Consider the following 19125-nt stretch of genomic DNA (forward strand, 5'->3'; position numbering starts at 1 on the left):
TATCTTTGTTGGAGGCTCTTTTTAGCCACTGCTGACTAACCTCGCTGGACACACTACACTGACACTGCACTTCTTACACAGCACATCGTACTGGTGAGGAGGCATTAATTTTTTGGATTAACTGCTCATTTCTATTGATGTTATTGTTTTACTTTTTGTCCCAGTTCTTCAGGGTAGGTGACATCGTTGCTGCATCTGCTCGTCCAGCATTTTGATTCATAGTCGGACTTCCTCTAAACTACTTTATCGATGTCCACAGGGTTTTTAAACCATGCTTGTGTCTTTGCAGTGTGGGTAGTGTGTGTAAACCTGTTTAAAATGTTACTCCATGCAGATGGTGTGTTTTCTACCTCTGCTTTTCTTTAAAGTACGAATCATTCTTTCATTTTTCTGCATGTTCTTGGTGACTTCGTGTTGCAATGCCAGGCTCAGACTTTATGGGCTAAATAGTACATGTATTTGGAAGTGGCTGCCACAGCTGAGGGTCATGCATTGCCAGCTGTTGAGCTGTTGAGGAGATCTGTGCACAGATCTGTCTAATACTAGGGAGAGACAGCTGGTGGAGCAGCCAGTTTCTTGCAGGAAGTTGCACAAGCATTTAACTAATGCAGAAACCTTTGGGCATGTATACTACACAGGTTCAGAGTTTCTTGCCTTTAAGCAGCTGTTTGTAGCAGCAATGAGCCCAGTAAGGTAAGTCAGGGTGTGGAAGTTTTACTTTTTCACCAGGAACTGCACTTATTTTTATTTTGAAAAGTTGGGGGCTGGTTCCCAGATTAGATGGAAAAGCGTGTTTACTCTTGCAGAAGTGTTCTGAGCTTCTTATAGCTCATCTTCATACTGCAGCTGTGTGTGTCTGTGTGCGCACGCCTCTGCTATCCAGAGACAGCTGTGCTCTCACTGGTTAAGTAGTATCCAGGCGTAGGCGGCTGGGAGGTGATACATTCCAAATCTGGAGGTCATAAAATGTTTAAATAAAAATAGAAACCCTCCAATTTTCAGTTTGCTTTTATAAAGCGTGTTGCCTGTTTCTGTCTCTTTCCATCCTTTGTGGACAGCTAAAGTTTTCGTTTTATTTCTTGCCAAACATGTTTTTTAGTTATACTTACTTGGGCACCGTCGTTGGTTCACTGGTGAATGAGTAAGCACATGTGCATGCTAGATATCTGAAATGTGGCCTTGTGTACGTAGAAGGGAAATGAGCAGAGGGAAAAGGGGAGGATTAAGTCTCAGCTTCTGACACTTTTGTCTCAGATTTCCACCTTCCTGCACAGCAGTTTTGAGGAGGAAGCCCCTGCAAAAAAGACGCAAGTAGAACACAGAGGGGCAGAATGAAAGGGAGAGGAAAATGAAGAGAAACATATTTTTTATGTAAAGTTTTTTCTGGAGCACACACAGCATTGATTGAGTTTTCTTTCCTGCACTTTTTCCTCCTGCTGCATTGTTTCAGCGTTAGCTTAGAGGCTGATAGGATGTACACCTGTGATATACCTGCATTGAGGCTTTCTTCCCGTGTCTTTGCTCATGTGGATACAGCGAGAGTGACTGATGAGCATGTTGACAAACTATTTTCATGGCGACTGTAAAGCACAAGGTGCTGTAATGACATACTGTGCTACGGTCGAGTGGTCGGCTGTAATGACGAGCAGCTGTATCCAGACGTCGGCAGGATGTGATCTCATGTTTACACACACAGTCAGTCATTGTGTACAGAGCTCATGTTAGTTTCCTATCCCTTGTATTGACCTTGATTTGTTTTGTCATGGCTGTTGCAATGCAGAACGCTGGAGTCAATTGAGATACTTAAACAAACATATTGTTGAACCATTTTGTTTTGTAACAAGAATGAGATATTTTTGGCTGACTGCAATTCTTCCTCATACTGACATTGAAGAGGTGAAAGAAACGGATGACGAAATGAACAACAGTTTGTGTTTTGTATTGTTTTGTACACTTGGCTCCATCACCTTTAAGAAAAAGTTGAGCTGAGTCTGCAATCCTTCTTTTAAAATGATGAATCATTATCTTATGATCCAAAGTCTTGTGCTGGCCTGCTGAGCACTATGTTCGTTTCACCAGATTAAAATGGTGTTTACCTCCTTCACACAAATATAAAGGCCTTTTGATGAGCGTTGGTTAGAAATGACTTGTGCATGTCACAAGGGAAGGAAATGATCTCTCTGATAAATCATGTATTTGTGTGGGGGTATGGGTATCTGCAGGAAGGATGCAACGATTAAATCCGATTTAAAAAAAAAAATAAAAAGAATTAAAAATTTTAAAAATATATATATATATATATATATATATATATATATATATATATATATATATATATGCTCTCTCTCTCTCTCTCTCTCTCTCTCTCTCTCTATATATATCCAGATACGCCGCACATGACACATCCTATATATATAGGATGTGTCATGTGCTGCGTATCTGGATTTGGCACATACCGTTTCCTTAAGCATATAATAAAGCACTGACATGACAAATAAAATATTTTAATAAACACACTTTCACAGAATACAATATGTTCATGTCATTTAAGCAACATTCTCTGTATCACTTCAGACACATGAATCAGCTCTGGTGGCACTCTTTAATTCGACGTACCGAAATGTGTGGAGTATACATGATTCAATCTGTTGCAAAGTATTATGGTGACTGATAGATAAGAGGCATAAAAAGAAGACTTTGTACTGATGTTGCAACTGTGTAAACAGCACTATAAAACGCAAAAAGGACCAGGGTGAAACGAAACCTCATGTTCAATCTCAGTCTAAAGAAAAAAAAAACATATTCAATATGTACATTTAATAGACATAGCACACAATTAAATACACACATAGGCAAAACTGACACATACAGTAACAATAACATAAAACCACAGCTATAAATATATCTGATTTCTTTAAACATAATTACATCTTTTTAATTTTCACAGTGCAAATAATTTCTGCTCACTTGTGACAACACTACTTCTGCATAAGATCAGTTTGGCAGTCCAGTTCTGTAGCCTCTTAAAGGCAGGTGTATACTGTATATGCAAAAATAGTGACTTTTTTCCAGTGGAAGAGGGCCATTATTTATTGCAAGCTAAGGCTTTTCAGTCTTTTAATTACCTACGTTTGATAAATATAATTAAGGTTACTGAACCATGCACATCCTGTGTTTATTTAACATTTTACTGAACATAAACCCTTCAATTTTCTTAACGGGGCTTTTGTTTTTTTTTTTAAAAAGTATGGAAGCATGTAACAACCATGTCATTAATGGAATGAGGCAAAATGTAGAACCTTTTTTGATTGTTTTCTGGAAATGATTTAATTGTATCATTTTTAAATTTGTAATGGGAACAATGTCTGTGTATTGCAAACTGCTACCTGTCTCTCTCTAGTCTCTCCAGCTTGGAGTGCATGCTTTCACAATTTCATTATTTATTATGAACCGCGCTTCCACTCCTAGTGCTATTGCCATACTCGAGTGATATTCATAGACATCATGGAAGTAGTCCTGAATATCTGTGTTTAGTTTGAATTTGGTTGCCCACTGCCATTGCCACCACTCATAGCTGTTTGTGGCTGCATCTGCAGAGCTGTAGAATCCGACCCAAGATTTGTTGAACTCAGACCTCCAGTCTCTGAAAGACTTCTTCACATACAGACGAGCACAGGCTTTACCATCTTTTACAAAGAGTTGTAGGTTTGCATTGTAGCCGGTAATATTAACTGCTTCTGTGTAATTCTTGAATACAGAACCTCTGCATATTTCCTCTCCCAATGTTGGCCAGAAGCAAACAGCGTTCTCACTTTATGCAGCCGGACCTGAAGGTTGTCATTCAGGGGTACAGATGTGTCATAACTGTCTGATCCATTCCCAATAGTTTTGGAAGCCATAGCTACTTCGTCCTCATTGTTCTTGTAAAGTGCGACCATCACACCTTCTTGCAGATAATGACGTGGAACACTTCTCCAACAAATCCTGGCTTTTCCACCTGTGCCGGTTGTTACGTCAAGCAATATGCCATTCCCCTGATCACGCAGATGTCTTGCATAGGCCCCATAAGCACTATAATCAGTGTTGTCTGTGATGTTAACAACAAAATCAGGTTGTGGGTTCCTTCTCGGTGCAGGCTGAGGTCTGTTGTTGGGTCGTTTAGAGGGAGAGGGGTACTTCTCGTGGATCACAATAAACAGTAGCAGTCCAAGACAAGCAAGGTCACCCCATGTGTTTCTAATGAGCCTTAACTGGGAATCATCAGCGTTGCTTCCAAAACGGTCTCTGAGCTGTGGCAGGGAGTTTCTGCCATTTCCTTCCACAGAAAACGCTCTGATAACATTCAAAAGGCGGGTGGTGATTTGATACGTATGATCTGGATCATACCTTGTCCCCTGTTGTTCATGTGTCTCATAGTGCTGTGTGATATAAACTTGGTCTATTACCTGTAAATCTTGCCATCCCCCGTTGTGTTCCCTGACTCTGAATATGATCCTGTCCCTGTTGTCTCCTTCATACCCCAGTGTAGGGAAGAGGACATATGATGGAAGTTCAGTAGATGTCTCTTGATTAAGATTTCCAACAGTGAAGTATCTGTATCTGACATTTCCCCGAGGCAGCGGGTCTAACATCCCCTCAAAGTTGCCGTAATGATGTGAGCCGTAATCATCGCTATTTGGGTTAAAGGTCAGCCGTATGACATTGTTGTTGTCAATTACAACTGTGTTTGCGAACCAGTACAGCAGTAGAAGACTGTGCTTGGGCACAGACTTTCCAAAGTTGATTTTTTTCAGGTCCTCGATTGATTTGAGCTTTTGTACAGCTGACACGGAGGTCAGGCCAAAGAACAGAGCGGCACAGCACCATGTGATTCTTGTTGACATCGCCATTGTGCTGTAAAGACATGTAAACAGGTATTATTGCACATTGTTAGCCTTTACATGTTCCTAGCATTTGTTTGTATTGTGATGATGGATCATTTTATAGTCTACCTATTTAAAACAGGTTTTTCCTGTTATCAGTGTAAGCCTGTATCAGGAAGAAATAGTGGAAATGAAAAGACAAAATCTTGTTTCTAACTAAATAATAAACCCGTGACAACATCAGCGTTTCTGATTGCGACACACAAAACTTTACAGGAAATTATGCAAGCACATACTTTAGTCTTTAACACTAGGTCCTTTTATCTTCACTGCCAGGCTTGTTCGGGCAGCCCTGCCCTATAATGTGCTTGCTGAAGGTGTGTGTGTGTGTGTGTTTCGGCAGTGTTGCCACCTTCATTTGAAAAGTTACATTATTAACATTATTGGCTTTTGGTTTTTTGGATTGAATCCTTCACCGTCATTGTTGTTCTTGTTGTCCGGACACTTTCAGTTTGTAAATTTGATGTTGTTTGGACTGAGCGCTGATAACAAGCCTGGTGTTGGCTTCAGATAAATGTTAAATGGTAATTTGTCTGCACTTACACACTGTGAGGATCGATTAGAGTGAAAACAGAGTTGGAAGGAATCCATCAGTGGTCAAAAGCAACAAGAGAAATGTTATATTCATCTTAAATTATATCTATTTTCAAATTGTTTACTTAATAAATTGCAAACTGTGATCAGTTTTTGTACTATGCATGTCTTTGACAAACAGATGGCAGAGCTTCAAACACACACAGGCTCCTGCTGGCTATCACAAACCTGCTAGCTAGCTAATATTGAACTGTCAAAATAAAAAGACTGTTTTCTCCCTCAGAATGTTATCCAAGCACCGAAGCCTTCATAATAAAGACTGCCCTGTAAACAGTAACTAGAATGGAAGTGAAGTGAAGTGAAGTGAAGAAGAGAGCTTACCTGCATTTGCCTGCTGCAGTCAAGAATGTGATCAGTATGTTTGTGTGAGAGCAGTCGTAGCTACCTCTAGGTTACAGTTTCCTCATAAATGAAACCAAGGAAACAAGTGTTGCTGATGGTAGCAGGAAGTTTGATATTACAGCTGTTTGCATGAAACTACCTTCTTTATTCAAGAAAGAAAATAGATCTCCGCCTCTTCAGTCATGAACTGGTCAAAATGGAAGTAGAGAATTTGATAGTCAAAACATTCTCGATTGTGTTGAACTTCGTGTAAAGCTTTATGATGGGTTGGTTTGGTTTATTATTAGCCAGTCCTGACTCATTATTGATTAGATGAGTTTGTGGTTATCCATTGGAGCTGGCATAATTTGTACAGATTTGTCCAGCCCAAATCTGTATAGAGATTGCTCCATCTGCTGAGTAGTGCTTAAATTTTGTTTACTAATTGGTGACTAATGGCTTACGCAACAGGGATGACATTTAAAAAAAAAAAAAAACACATAACTCTTTTCACAAAACAGTGACTACAGCAAATGTGAGGGCTCCTGCATGTTGAACGTCTAGCTGCACCCCGGCTGTGAGGAGCTGTTTACAATGTGTGTTGTTCAGCTGCAACTCTGTTAGCAACCAGCAGGAGATGCTGTCACACAGGTAGAGAGCCTCAGGAGGTATCAAACCTGGAGGTTGTGAGAGCTTTGTGTCGGTGCTGTATTTAAATCCACATTAGCTTAAAGGATAGAAACCTACCAGTCAATGGATTAGCAGTGTGGCTCTCAGCTAGTATTCATACATAGTACTGCTGGAGCTCGCCGCACTGCACTAACAGGGTCTCATTTGATTGTTTACTATAAATTGTCCAAACTGAGGAAGGACTTCCGCTTTTCCCAGAGAACTGGAAGCATGTGACACCTCCATAAACACACACACACACACAGAGAGACACATGTCTCTTGACAATTTGCATGGAGGTGTGGGTATCCCCTTCAGGCAGAAACAGAGCAGGGAAAACAAATCACAGACAAAGAAAACATTTAGTTTCTCTGTGATCTCATCTTTCACATAGGCAGCACAGACATATTAAATTATGTTGCTGTTTCCTTTCAATCGCTCTATGCTTCTCAGAAACATACAGTGCATCAAAAAGTGTAAAATGAATTCATTTCCCTCCTACATTCCCTTTTAATAAATTAAATTACCTTCACAAGTGCTCCTACATATGCACTTTTCTGCTGTGGAAAGATTATGTGCTGGATTCAATAAAAAGTATATGGTGCTTGTATCCTTCATGGTTCTCATATTAAATGTGGACAGCTGCAGGAACACTGTGATGGGTCAAACGGCTGCCGTGCGCTCTGCCTGCCAATATGTGACACCATCTTGGCTCAGCTCTTGCTAACGTTGGCTTTCTGTCATTACATTGTCTGCCTCCTCAAAGTGAAGATACATTTATCTGAAAAGGTCCCCAGCAGGGTAGCCGGCCTTGAATGAGGGAATCTGCCGAGTTTTGTTGGATCAAAACAAATGATGGTTTGCTTTCTTTGCATGTAGGCAGGATTTAGAATCTTTAGGGGAAATTAGCTCTAAAAGGATGCAGTCTGTTTTAACCTGTTAATCACATATTTGAATGTTTGAAGACGCTTGTCAGCATAGATACTCCAGTTGTAAGGCTGAAGTTGACATTGATGGGTGTAAGCAGAGGTAACATTGTTTCACACTCAGGGGAGCTTGGGTAAAAGGTTAACTTTTTAGGTTTTGTGCTGTTAATAAAAACCTTTGGAGAGAGGCTCCTGAGAGGTGGTGAAGTGAAAAAGAAGCCAGAAGAGTGTGTTTGGAGATCATAGTTGCCAAGAGTGTTTGTATAAATTATTCCCTGACATCATCATTTTCCAAAATGTACATTCACCTTCAACTTGCTAGTAACTCCTGTCATTTCTTAATATCTTCAGTTTAAATGTAGGGTTTTTTTATTAGGGAGATAAACTAGCACTTCAGAGAAAGAGAGATTAAAAGGAAGAAGGCAGGGAACATGAGGTTGTAAAAGGGGCCCTTAGTTTAGGGGAAATGTCGGGTTTTCGACCTTGTAAAACTAAGTACAGTGAGGTTTTATTTTAAGTCCATATTTGGTAAGAGTTTTATCACGTTTTAAAGGGCCATGTGTTGATTTGCCTTGTTATGTGTTTATGTATTGTGTGCTGATTGTGTTTAGATAGACACAATGTAAAGCTACACTGGGCGTAGCTGTCCAGCACTGTTGTGCCAGCATAGACCGATTTATTTATTTCCTTGGCAGGATAATGACATGAAACAAATCCATCTTTTCAGCCTATTATGTCAAGTTTTCATGACTGTTTATCTCAAGGAATGCAGGTGCTGCACTGTGTGTGAGTGCTCTCCTGTCAGGCTGCACTTGCATGTAATTGCACCCTCTGTGAGGCTGAAGACAGCTGTTTCCTTCCTCTTTAATCACACTAACATACGTATACTCCACGAGAGTAGTAATCAGCCACAGCAATTGGTTTGTAATCATGTTTTATCTAGACCAAATAGTAGCCATGGTGCACTCCAGCCTCTTGCGGCTGAAACGACGATTATACTAACACACATTTTGTAAATTAATTTTCTACTGTCTGCAAATATTTCAACAGTGTAAAAATGCAAAGAATGTGGGGATTGTTTTCTATGGAGAAATGTGCAGATTTTTAGTGGTGTTCCCAAGTCCATGCAGCATTGCTACATCCACAAATGAAAGAAAGGTTTAAAATTAAACAATAAAACCTGAATCATGTGCAGGTCTTAATTTCAGCCTCATTTTAAAAGTAATAAAACAGCATGGCTCTGGGCACTAAACTAGTCTGCAGTCCAGACCTGTTTCCTACTGCAAACCTTTTATGATGTTTTTTTTACATTTGCATTCTCCTCTCATTTAAATTTTGCAGTGTACATTAAGTTTTTTTGGGATGTTGTTGTTTGATTTGATGTGTACCCAGTTCATTTCAGAGGAATATGTGTTTTTGCTGTTTGACAGCTGTTTGCAGCTACTGACAGACATGCTAATTTTCTGGGTCTGTTGTCAGGTCTACATGCCTTGCTTTTTGTGCATGCAGGTCATGCTGGAAGGTCTTTTAATGTGCTGAGGGGGTGGTGAAGGAAGTGGGCGTATCGTGTTGCTTTACACGCTGAGTCACATGACATCGGCGAGTGGGAGGGGCAGGCAGGCAGCTTCCAGAGCCACTCTCACTGGAGTGCTGCAGTTCGACAAGGGACGGACTCACATACACACACACTTCACACTCAGTGGGTGCTTGGATACTGGGAGGGAGTGTGTGCGTGTGTGTTTGATAAGAAGCAGTTGGAAGTTGAGGAAGTAAGTTTTTTCCCTTTGTTCTTTTCTGTGTATGTTTCTCTTCTTCTCTGGAAGCACTTAAGTGTCAGGTTTAATGTGCACGCTGGCTGTTCATGAACGTTGCTTTGAGTCAAGTATATATTTGAAGGCTGTCAGTTGTTGCACTGGGGTTTTGTCTGTGTGCTTTGAGCATAATTTCCATTGTTCAAGTTATGCATTCCCTCTGTCTTGTATCTCCTCATTGTTGTACTTGTCAACTTTGTAATTAATCCGTGTCTTTAATAATACACACGTTGATATTCTGTAGCTTCTTTTCTATTGAAATTCTTGTTTTCTGCCTCTCGATATCCACACACTGGATAAGCAGCAAGCACTCAGAAATAAAAGGTTAGCCACACATACTTTGTTAGTCAGAAGGGAATGTTGTAGTTTTGTTTTGAGAAGTGTGGTGAAGGCATCTGTGGAGTGGTCCTTTTTTTTCAAGGAGGATCACAAGATAACAAATGTTGACCACAAGCAAAGAGTATTCTTTTGTTTTGCTTTGTTTGAGGTGTTTGTTAGCCCCCACACAGACCAAATATCTCTTGGCTAACTGGCGATGTAACAAAGCTGGGCCCTCAGCATTGTGTCATCCAGGCTTTGTTGTCTGTGGTTGACCTGGAGAACACAGGCATTGCCTTCTGATAATATAATATGCCAACCACCCCTCAACTTTTTAAAAGAGTCTCCAGCCTCTGGTTTCTCTCACAAGCATGCACACACACACACACACACACACACACTGAACTGTTGAAAGGCGCTCTGTTGTGTCCCCTGTACATTGCCAGGCGAGAACAGACTTTGACCTTTCACCAGTGTTTAATGGGACACGGGAAAAGGTCATCGCTACCTTCAGTCTGGCTCTTGCGTTGGTGTGTTTGAGTCAGACAGTAAGCTGCTGCAGTAAGATTAAGTATCCGTTGTGGAATTTTGCATCACAACTCTGCAATGCAAAACATTCATGGATGTAACCTGATCTCTGAAATGCAAAATTGGTCATGTTTCATCTCTGCGGCTTGACACGATGTACATTCTCAGAATAGTTGGTGTGAGTTTTCCAGTGTGTGCATGTGCAATTTGTGTTCACTATGAGCGATGACTGTTGGAAATGTAAAGCATTAGGAGTATTAAGATGAAATGACACATATACTTTGCTTGTCTGCTCTTGAGCTTTGTATGTGGGTCAGTCGCTGTTCATAAATACTGCTCCTGAGGCCTGATCAGTGTAACAGGCTGAAGAGGGTGTCAAAGAGTCCAAGGGGTTGTGCTGCTTGTTGATAGAATATGTTTGTGCACATTCCCATGTAAAGAAAAACAACTTTATTTGCCTTGGAGACCTTGAGCATTCCTGAAACCTATCTTCTAACAATGGGTGAATGCATATAGCCAAGTGAGCATTTAAATGGCACTCCTCACCAGGAGATGGTTTAGGTAATTTCTTCGAAGTTGGCAGACACATTAGGATTAAAGAGAGAGTTAAAATGTAGTGTTCTCTGTGACCTCATGGATGTCACATTGTGATAAATGTCTCAGCAGCACAGACAGAAATTCTTCAAATGTCTGTTTGAATTTGAAGGAGAACTGATTAGAATTTGGGGTGAGAGGTCAACCTCACAGTGACAGCACAGCCATACGTCTATAAAAGCAATATTTCAGAAGACATTTGACACAAATGTCCACTTGGACTCAATGATGAACTGATTATAGTCAGGGTTGTAATGACAGAACAAAGGGACATCACTTTATATTATCGGGATGGATGTGTCTTGACTTATTGGCAGAGGAATTTCCATTTCCATGTGGTGAGGCATACACAGGGACAGAGGTTATATTCCTGAGACCCATGGGCTCGTGGACCCGTGCTTGCTGTCAGCCAAACATTTCACTGATACACTCTTTGACCCTTTTACTCAAATAAATCACTACAGAATGAATTGCACAACTCCGGTCAGTGGACAGTTAGCAGGCTATTGCCAGCAAATATTACCCAGCTTCAGAAAATTAAAACATCCTTATTCATTTAGCTTGAGTGTAAATCCACTTACATTTTTAGCATTTACTCTATGGTAACATTTAAAAATGCACCTAAATGTACTTTAATGGGTAGAAGTGCAGTGGAATTGTCTTTCTTAGTTGTACCTTGAACTCTTTTGTGTTTTTACTGTATGTTGGCAGATGTATATATTCTATTTTACCGGATTAAACTGTGTACAGTGCACTTTGTTGCAACTCAACTTAGGAGCCTAGAAAGACAACAGCTCTCTTGTCCACCACCACAATGCGGAGACCGAACACATTCCTCTGGCAGTCTAGACAAACCTGTGGGCTTCTACTGTCATTACAGCAATTTACATTTTCTGAACTCCCAACTGCTGGTGCCACTTGCTTTAAACTGCATAGAGGACCTGTGTACATAGTAAAATAAAAACATGTCTTAGTGGACACAGATATACACTGTCCACTGCAAGATGACATAATTTGCAAGCTGGAACCTGCAGGGGTCAAAGGGCACATTTCTCCTGAGAGCTGAATGACTCTGGGAACTCAGCCTTGCTGCACAAACACTGTGACTTTAATAACACAACAGACCATGTTTGCACTGCCACTACACTACAATTTCCCCCCTTTTATTAAGGGATTCACTGTCAGAGGCTGAGAAAATGTTGTGTGTGTATACATATACATGCTTATTTGTGTAAACTCATGTGGTTGTGGATGAATGTGAATTAATTAATTCTCTGCTGGAGGTCTGCTGGATCAAATGGCATTATGGCAAGACTACCATTTATAAAAAACGTATCTTTGAAAAGTCAGAATGGTTCTAATTGTATATGCTAGATAAAATTTGCTGCAGCCCACACACTTCTCAGAAAGCATCAGGGTCACAGGGTCTGAAAACAAAACTAGCAACGAGATGAGTTTGAAATGAAATCACAAAATTGTCCTGTTAGGGAATGTAAATAGAGCAGATGTTTCATAAAACAGAGGTCTGTAAACCCATTTAGTGGATTACTTCACTAATTTGACATTGAATTCCATGCAATCACTTAAAATACATGTGGTTAGGCTGTCCTCTCAGTTTAGTGAATCGTGGTTGGTACTTTGACAAAAAGTAGGCCTCTCATGTGCAATTGCACAGCTTAACCTCAGTGACAGCAGTTGGCCTTTTTGCGAATGTGTGCGTAGATACAGGCAGGTATCTATGTAATAATCTAAATAAACCAAGATGGTATCAAAGTAAACAGTGAAGAAGCTTGTTGCAGAGGGCGAGAAGGGTGAAAGAGTATATATATGAAATGAATCTTTTCCTTAATCTGGATAATTGTGCATTATCATATGATCTTACAATTTTAGCTTAAACCCAGATGCTTTCCAAACAGTTTGGCTTTCCCGACGACTCATCCTGTACTTCAGATTTATAAGTGTTTAGAGGCTTATATTTATTCTTTGAGAATCTTCTCCCCAGTAAAGAAAATGTTAGGGTACATTATAGCTCATTAAAATAGTTGAAAGTCAGTACTGCTGTCCTCATGTTGTTACACAGCCATAAAAGTGTCCAATTAAAGAAAGTCCAGGCTTTTTCCTCTTTCTGGATTCCTCTGTTGTGAGTCATTTTGTGCAGAGGGTCAAATAACTGGTTTGTCATAAGGTCGCTGCTCCTTTCCAGCCTAAACTGGGAACATGACCTCTGACCTGCTCACCATGCTGTAAAGATCAACACCCTGGACAGCTGAGGCATGGCTCCGTGGTTTTGACCACGTCACCACTAAACACAGACAACAACACAGTTATAGTTTTTTCATAGTTCTTCATTGTTGAATTGCCTTTTAGAAAAGAGCATGCAGGGAAGTGGGACATGTTTTCTTGGTTTTTGAGTGTATTTACATCCTGGTTTAGAGGTCTGTGTGTAGTTAGCAAGGAATGCCCCAGGCCCAAAAGTGGAATAAATCACAAACTCTACTGTCCGTGCATGCTTTTTTTTTTCTTCCTTGTTCCTCCATTCTTCCTCCTCCTCCTCCTTCTCCTTCATTCTACATGCCTTCCTTTCCCTGACCTTATCTCTCTTTTGTGTCTCTTCACTCAATGGTCCTCTTCCTTTGTGGTTCTTCTCTTTATCTCATGTTTTTGTGCTCCATTTTGCTCTTCTGTCACCTCCCTGCTGTTGTTTCTGTTCTTTTCTCTGAAATGTTTTGTGGTATTGGAGATTGCTGGCTATATTTACAAAAAAAAATCTAAGTAATCTGATACTCCTGGAAGCAAGAAAGAAAATAATTCTTTAGTGCCTGTAATTGAAAACAGCACCAGAGCAAGTCCCAATGAGTCATCCTCTGCTTTCCAACTGCTAAAATTAATTTTGCTTTCTTACATACTAAAAGGAAACACAATATTCTTGCCCTCCCATAACTGGACCCAATACAGGGAAAACTCTTTTCTTCTGTATTGTGCCAGTTGTGCCTGTATTTTTTGCAGTTAGGCTGCTGTGTTTGGTTGGTCTCAGGTAATGTCCACCAGCTGGTAACCCACAAGAGCCAGACATTTTACAGGTGGAGGTCAAATGTTTTAACATTTATAGGGCCTTGCTCTAACCAGTTGTCTAGTGACACCAGTGTTTAGTGGTTAAGAACCATTACAGGTCAGCAGGCCACACATCATGGAGGTGATGGTGCTGAATACCTTTGTCTGATAAATGATCATCCAGATGTATGGTGCCCTGAAGTTCTTCAGTTTGGTCTGACTCACTCTGAAACAACAGAATGGCTCACTCTCATCTCAGCCCCGTGGGACTTGCAGTTTTCTAGAGTTGACGACAGGACTGAATCCATTAACAACCTGTAGTGAAAGAGATTTATTGGTATTGTTGGCTAGTACTTCGTTTCCCACAGTGCTCACCCAGCACTTTGTCTCCCTTTGTATTGTATATATTTGCCAAGTTGTTTACACTCTTTGACTCTTTAAGATGTGTAGTTTTAGTTGTGGTTTGCATTTAGGATGGAGAGCTTTCAGAAGCCTGAATTTATGTTGATGTTTCACTGCTATGGTGCCTGGTTTGTGCCATCTGCCTGGCCAACATGTCTTTATAGTACACAACATAACAATCTGGAGGGTGTGAGAGAAATTGGCATCAGCACATGTGAGGTAAACATGAGTGAGAAGAGGTGACTTCAGGAGGGTGAGCTGTAAGCCACAAGTGGCCCCGTTAAAAAAAAGAAGAGACAGTAGAAAATGACGATGGAAATGTAGAGGGGAAACTGAGAGACATGAGCAAGGAGGAAAGGAGACAGAAGCAGAGGAATGGTATGGTAACATGGGAGGTATAGAGGATAGTTAGAGGGCAATGAGTTACAATAAGTTGCTGACTGGCTGCTGGGAAGTGGTGAAGGAAGCCAGGAAATCCAGATTAACTAGCTTTGACTTTCCAGTCAAATAGGCAGTGCTATTCTGAGGTTTCCCCCATCATTTATCAATGTAATGATAGTTGGAATTTTTCTACCTGCAGGGTTGGCTGTTGATTTAATTCCCCTGGTGATATAGTGTGAGCTGACTCTTTGCCTGGACTTCGTCTCTTTGCGGCAGGCCAAGTGTTCTGGAATCCAAAAGCTGTTAAGTTCTTGACAGGCAGTCTGGTCTTTATGGTGTATGTATGTCTGTGTGTTCATGTTTTCAAGTGTGTGTGTGTGCACCTACAGGTCAGCTGTGTGATCAAATGAAAGAAGGGCTGTGTGTATAAGATCATGTCAACCGCCATGTTTAAACGCACAAACTCAAGTATGTACTGTGTGCTTTGCTGTGTGTGACCCAGACGAGCTGTGAGTGGATCAGATTTCATCCTCTGCAGTATCTCTCTGTTCTGCTTTCACATTAACAGTACAGTAACACTGTGCTTCTAAGAAAGAGAGGCCTTGTGAAGGGTTTTCTGTAGTGTACAGACATAAACACTGGTAGGACACATTGTTACAGAGGTACAGTTACTTTCTGCATATACTGAACATAATAACAGTTGAATGTTTATCTTATGATTAGACACACATCTGTAGGCGTTCCACAGAAGGACATTAAGCTAATCATTATCAAAACAAACTGCAGGGATAACCTCCTGCCAAGTGTAAAGCACTTTTGTTTTGTAATAGTTTCTCTAGTAATGGACTTTTCTGGAAAAAGCTGAGTCCATTTTAAGCCATTCTGGCAGTGACTGTATGTCAGTCAGCAGACCTGTGGATTTTGTGCCAACATGCATCTTGACTTGTGTGACCCCCTGACATTTCCCTCTAGCACCACCGTCAGTTTGGGAGCTGGCTATTACTGAAATATTATGAGTGTTGGGTGTATGGCTGTGATGCTATTCTGTCCAGATATCCAGATGTTCTTTGTCTTGTTTATATGTGTGTGAGGTAACTAAACCAGTTCACCATTTTGGTTCAAGTCTTTTAGATCACTTCTTATTTTTTAAGAGTTTTATTTGTGTGCTGTGACATTTATTCACCAAAAAGAAGTTGATGAGTATGTTTTGAGGAGCCTGACATTTCGGTTAGTTCAGTATGTTGTCTTACTGAGAAACAAGATGTCTACCAATAAAAGCTCGTCATCTTCCGCATCTTACTGACTGTTCCTGTTTTACACATTCTCAGCATTGTCTGATTCTCATCAGACATTTATCTGTCTCTTGTCTCCACCCCCTTCTCATCATACATACAGCAACTAAACCACATCTCTCTGACTCTTCTTTCCTTTTCTGTTTGTCATATCAGGACCAGAAGTGTTTCCAAGCTACAGCAGCAGCGCCATGTCTGAGGCGGTGGTGCCTGATAATATGATGTCCCCAGCAGTAGGTGGCCTGTATGGGGAGAAGGCTGGCGGCCCTGTGGTTGACTTCAGCTATGTGGGCATTGATGCCATCCTGGAGCAGATGAGAAGGAAGGCCATGAAGCAGGGTTTTGAGCTCAACATAATGGTTGTGGGTAAGTAATGTGCCAACATATGTACAGTGATTTAGCTCAGGTGTGCATCCCACCCACACACAGACCTGCATGTTAGGTCTCTGAGGGCAGGCGGTAGTGTCAGTCTGTTACTATATAACTCAATGTGTGTTACCCTCAAAATGGTCAGCACCATCAAGTGTTTTTTGAATCCATTATTTATATACTTTTCCAGTTACAACAGAAAGTAGAGACCTCAGAGTAACTTACTTCTCTTTCTCTTTGACTTCATATCTCTGTGATCACACTCACACTTCAGTGAGTGACAGGCGGCCAAAAAACCCACCACACCTCCTCTGGAGGATGTTTTAACAGTTGATTTGTCTCATTCTCAAATAAAAACTCTGGCTGGAGAAGTAGCCTCAGGGCTGTGCAACACTGCAGAGCCAGTGGTAAACAAAACAAACCTGCTCTCCATGCTTCATTATGGGTGAACTTGAAGTGAGAGCAGTTCAGAAAGCTTTGATACTTCTACATAATGTGGAATGTTATGTTGGAGTTTGAGTTTGATATTGCTGTAGTTGGTTGATTTTCCCTTTGATTTAATATTGTGCTAGTTGTGGTGCTAAAGAAAAAAGTGGAAAAAAAACATTGTGCATCTTTTCTTTTGAAAATCAGTCATTTTTTTAGTCAGTTTAGAATCTGCTCTGCTCTGGCTACATATAGAAGGCAAGCGTGGGATTTTGGCAATACGTCTCTGTTGTGATGGTTGTTAGTGGTAAAATGTTGGATGAAGAGTTGTTACAGCTGTTGCAGACAGCGTGGACACAGCCGAGTGAGACAATATTCCAATGCATAATGTGCAGATTGGTATTTTGGATGTAGGGCGTCCTTAAACTCTCAGCTGTCGGGTTCCACATTCACAGTATAGATCCATGTGTGCATGTTGCTATGTGCCTCTGATTGCCTGTCTATCTCCATAACTCAGTTCTCCATGTTTAGTTAACCTGAATTTGAACTGTGGAAGGTCACTTCCCAGTGGAGCACTCCAAACTTCTCTTCATTAACCCATGGTGATGTTAGTGCAGTGTGCAGGGGTCACAGCTGGTCCTAAACAAATAGGCATTGAAGATATTTTATCCGGATGGAGAGCCTGTTATCACTCTCTGGTCAACAGCATCTTGGAATAGTAGGAATCAAACCCAATCTATTTCTGGTCACGCATTAAGAAAACTGGCAGCCACTAACGGTTGAACTTCTCCAGAGGTTCAAACTGCCATGTAAGAAATATCATTAATTCTTGTTGGGGTTTGTTATGGCACCAGAGTGTAAACTTCAGGGCACCTGCTACAAACAGTCACTGTAGAACTGCTTTGTCTCATCTTTTTTTTTTTTTTTTTTTGCACACAGGACAGAGTGGCCTGGGAAAGTCTACTCTGATGAACACGCTGTTCAAGTCAAAAGTCAGTCGTAAGTCCGTGCTGGCTACAGGCCAGGAGAAGATCCCCAAAACCATCGAAATCAAGTCCATCAGTCATGGTACGACCCTCTTCAACAGCTCAGCTCTTCTGTGTTTTACTGTCGTTCACTTATTATTAATGACAGCCCGCACAGCTGTGTCATTCATTTCTAATACTCACAGAGATTAAAGTCTTTAATATGTTTTATTCTGTGCAGACATTGAGGAGAAAGGTGTGAGAATGAAGCTGACGGTTATTGACACACCAGGCTTTGGAGACCAGATCAACAATGAGAACTGGTACGTTACAATGTTACTCTTAAACCATATGAGCAATGAGGCTAGAGCTGGTCTACGTTTTCCTCTTCTACTCTGTATTCTTCTCTCTCCATTCTATGTACATGCTCATTGTTTTTTTTTCTCTCTTTTATCCCTGTGACATAGTTGGCAGCCCATCATGAAGTTCATTAATGATCAGTACGAGGCGTACCTGCAGGAGGAAATTAACATCAACAGAAAGAAAAGGATCCCAGACTCCAGAGTCCACTGCTGCATTTACTTTATTCCTCCAACCGGACACAGGTAATGACACATGTACATACGCTGATCTGTACAAAAACATCCCAGGTTAATTGTCCTTTCTTCTTTGCCAACCTCCGAGCAAATGTTTTATCAATATGCCAACATAAAGCTGAAACATGCTCAGTCTTTCTAATTCAATGTACCGTTGTCAGTCAGTGAATATCTGCGTAAAGACTGTACAATGTGGGGCATTGCTTGTTGCACTGGCAGCAGAAGTAGCCACAGCACCAAATCAAATGGTTGTGTGAGCGGCTGCAGTGGCACAGACTGTTCTTCACAGAGCCGAGTATTGTTCCAAATATCGTTCTCCGGAGCTTGTGTGCAGGCTCTGGAGAAGCTTCTCACTCTTCACTGCATGTTGGCTCTGCAGCAGCAACGGCTTTCTAATGTGACTTAAATCACTTGTCAGTGCTGTTGTCGTGGCTGTGTTAGTTTTGGGGGTCAGAACTGCTAAGTGTTTGCTAAGGAATAGTTTACACCGCCTTAAAAATGTCTGTCAGTACAAACGTATCACAGCAACAAAGGCTGCCTTTGTTTTTAGGTTCTCATTTTTTTAAATGTGGAGCAGAGTGAACTGTTTCAACCCTTTGAGTTAAGAACAAGGAAACATATCCCACAACTACAATCCAACACACACACACACACTCTGGAAAGATGTGCTTCTCTAGCCAGGCCCCAAAGCAGCACAGTGTCCCTGGTTTCTCCCTGGTTTTTTTAAAGACACATCTGGCTCTGATCGTTCTGACTAATCTCTCCCCTCTGCTGGTTCGGCCCACCTCTGATCACATCTCAGGGGGTCAGAGTATACTAGCAGCAGGAAAAAGGGGGGAAGGAGTCTCATGTTCATCATCTGATATATGCACCGTACAGTTCATAGCTTTTTTCCCTCATTTGTGTAACTCTAATCAAGTTGAAGACGTTGAAGCAGCTGTGGATTGTCAGCACACGGCT

At 41.0% G+C, this 19125-nt stretch overlaps 1 protein-coding gene and 1 pseudogene across 5 annotated transcripts in view; one reads left to right on the top strand and one right to left on the bottom strand.

The window, feature by feature from the left end:
- Positions 1–19125, top strand: part of septin9a (septin 9a) — a 46587-nt gene that overhangs the window by 23613 nt on the left and 3849 nt on the right. For 4 of the 5 annotated variants that reach the window (XM_028411083.1, XM_028411087.1, XM_028411084.1 and 1 more), the window contains 4 exons: positions 15966–16175; positions 17544–17672; positions 17811–17892; positions 18037–18174. In XM_028411083.1, coding sequence (XP_028266884.1) covers positions 15966–16175; positions 17544–17672; positions 17811–17892; positions 18037–18174 — 559 coding nt within the window. Of the gene's footprint in view, positions 1–9067; positions 9202–15965; positions 16176–17543; positions 17673–17810; positions 17893–18036; positions 18175–19125 lie in introns of those variants that run through there. The other variant, XM_028411088.1, reaches the window with a different exon arrangement.
- Positions 3121–6111, bottom strand: LOC114439272 (uncharacterized; annotated as a pseudogene).

This window comes from Parambassis ranga, chromosome 8, assembly GCF_900634625.1.
Source record: "Parambassis ranga chromosome 8, fParRan2.1, whole genome shotgun sequence".
Lineage (NCBI taxonomy): Eukaryota > Metazoa > Chordata > Actinopteri > Ambassidae > Parambassis > Parambassis ranga.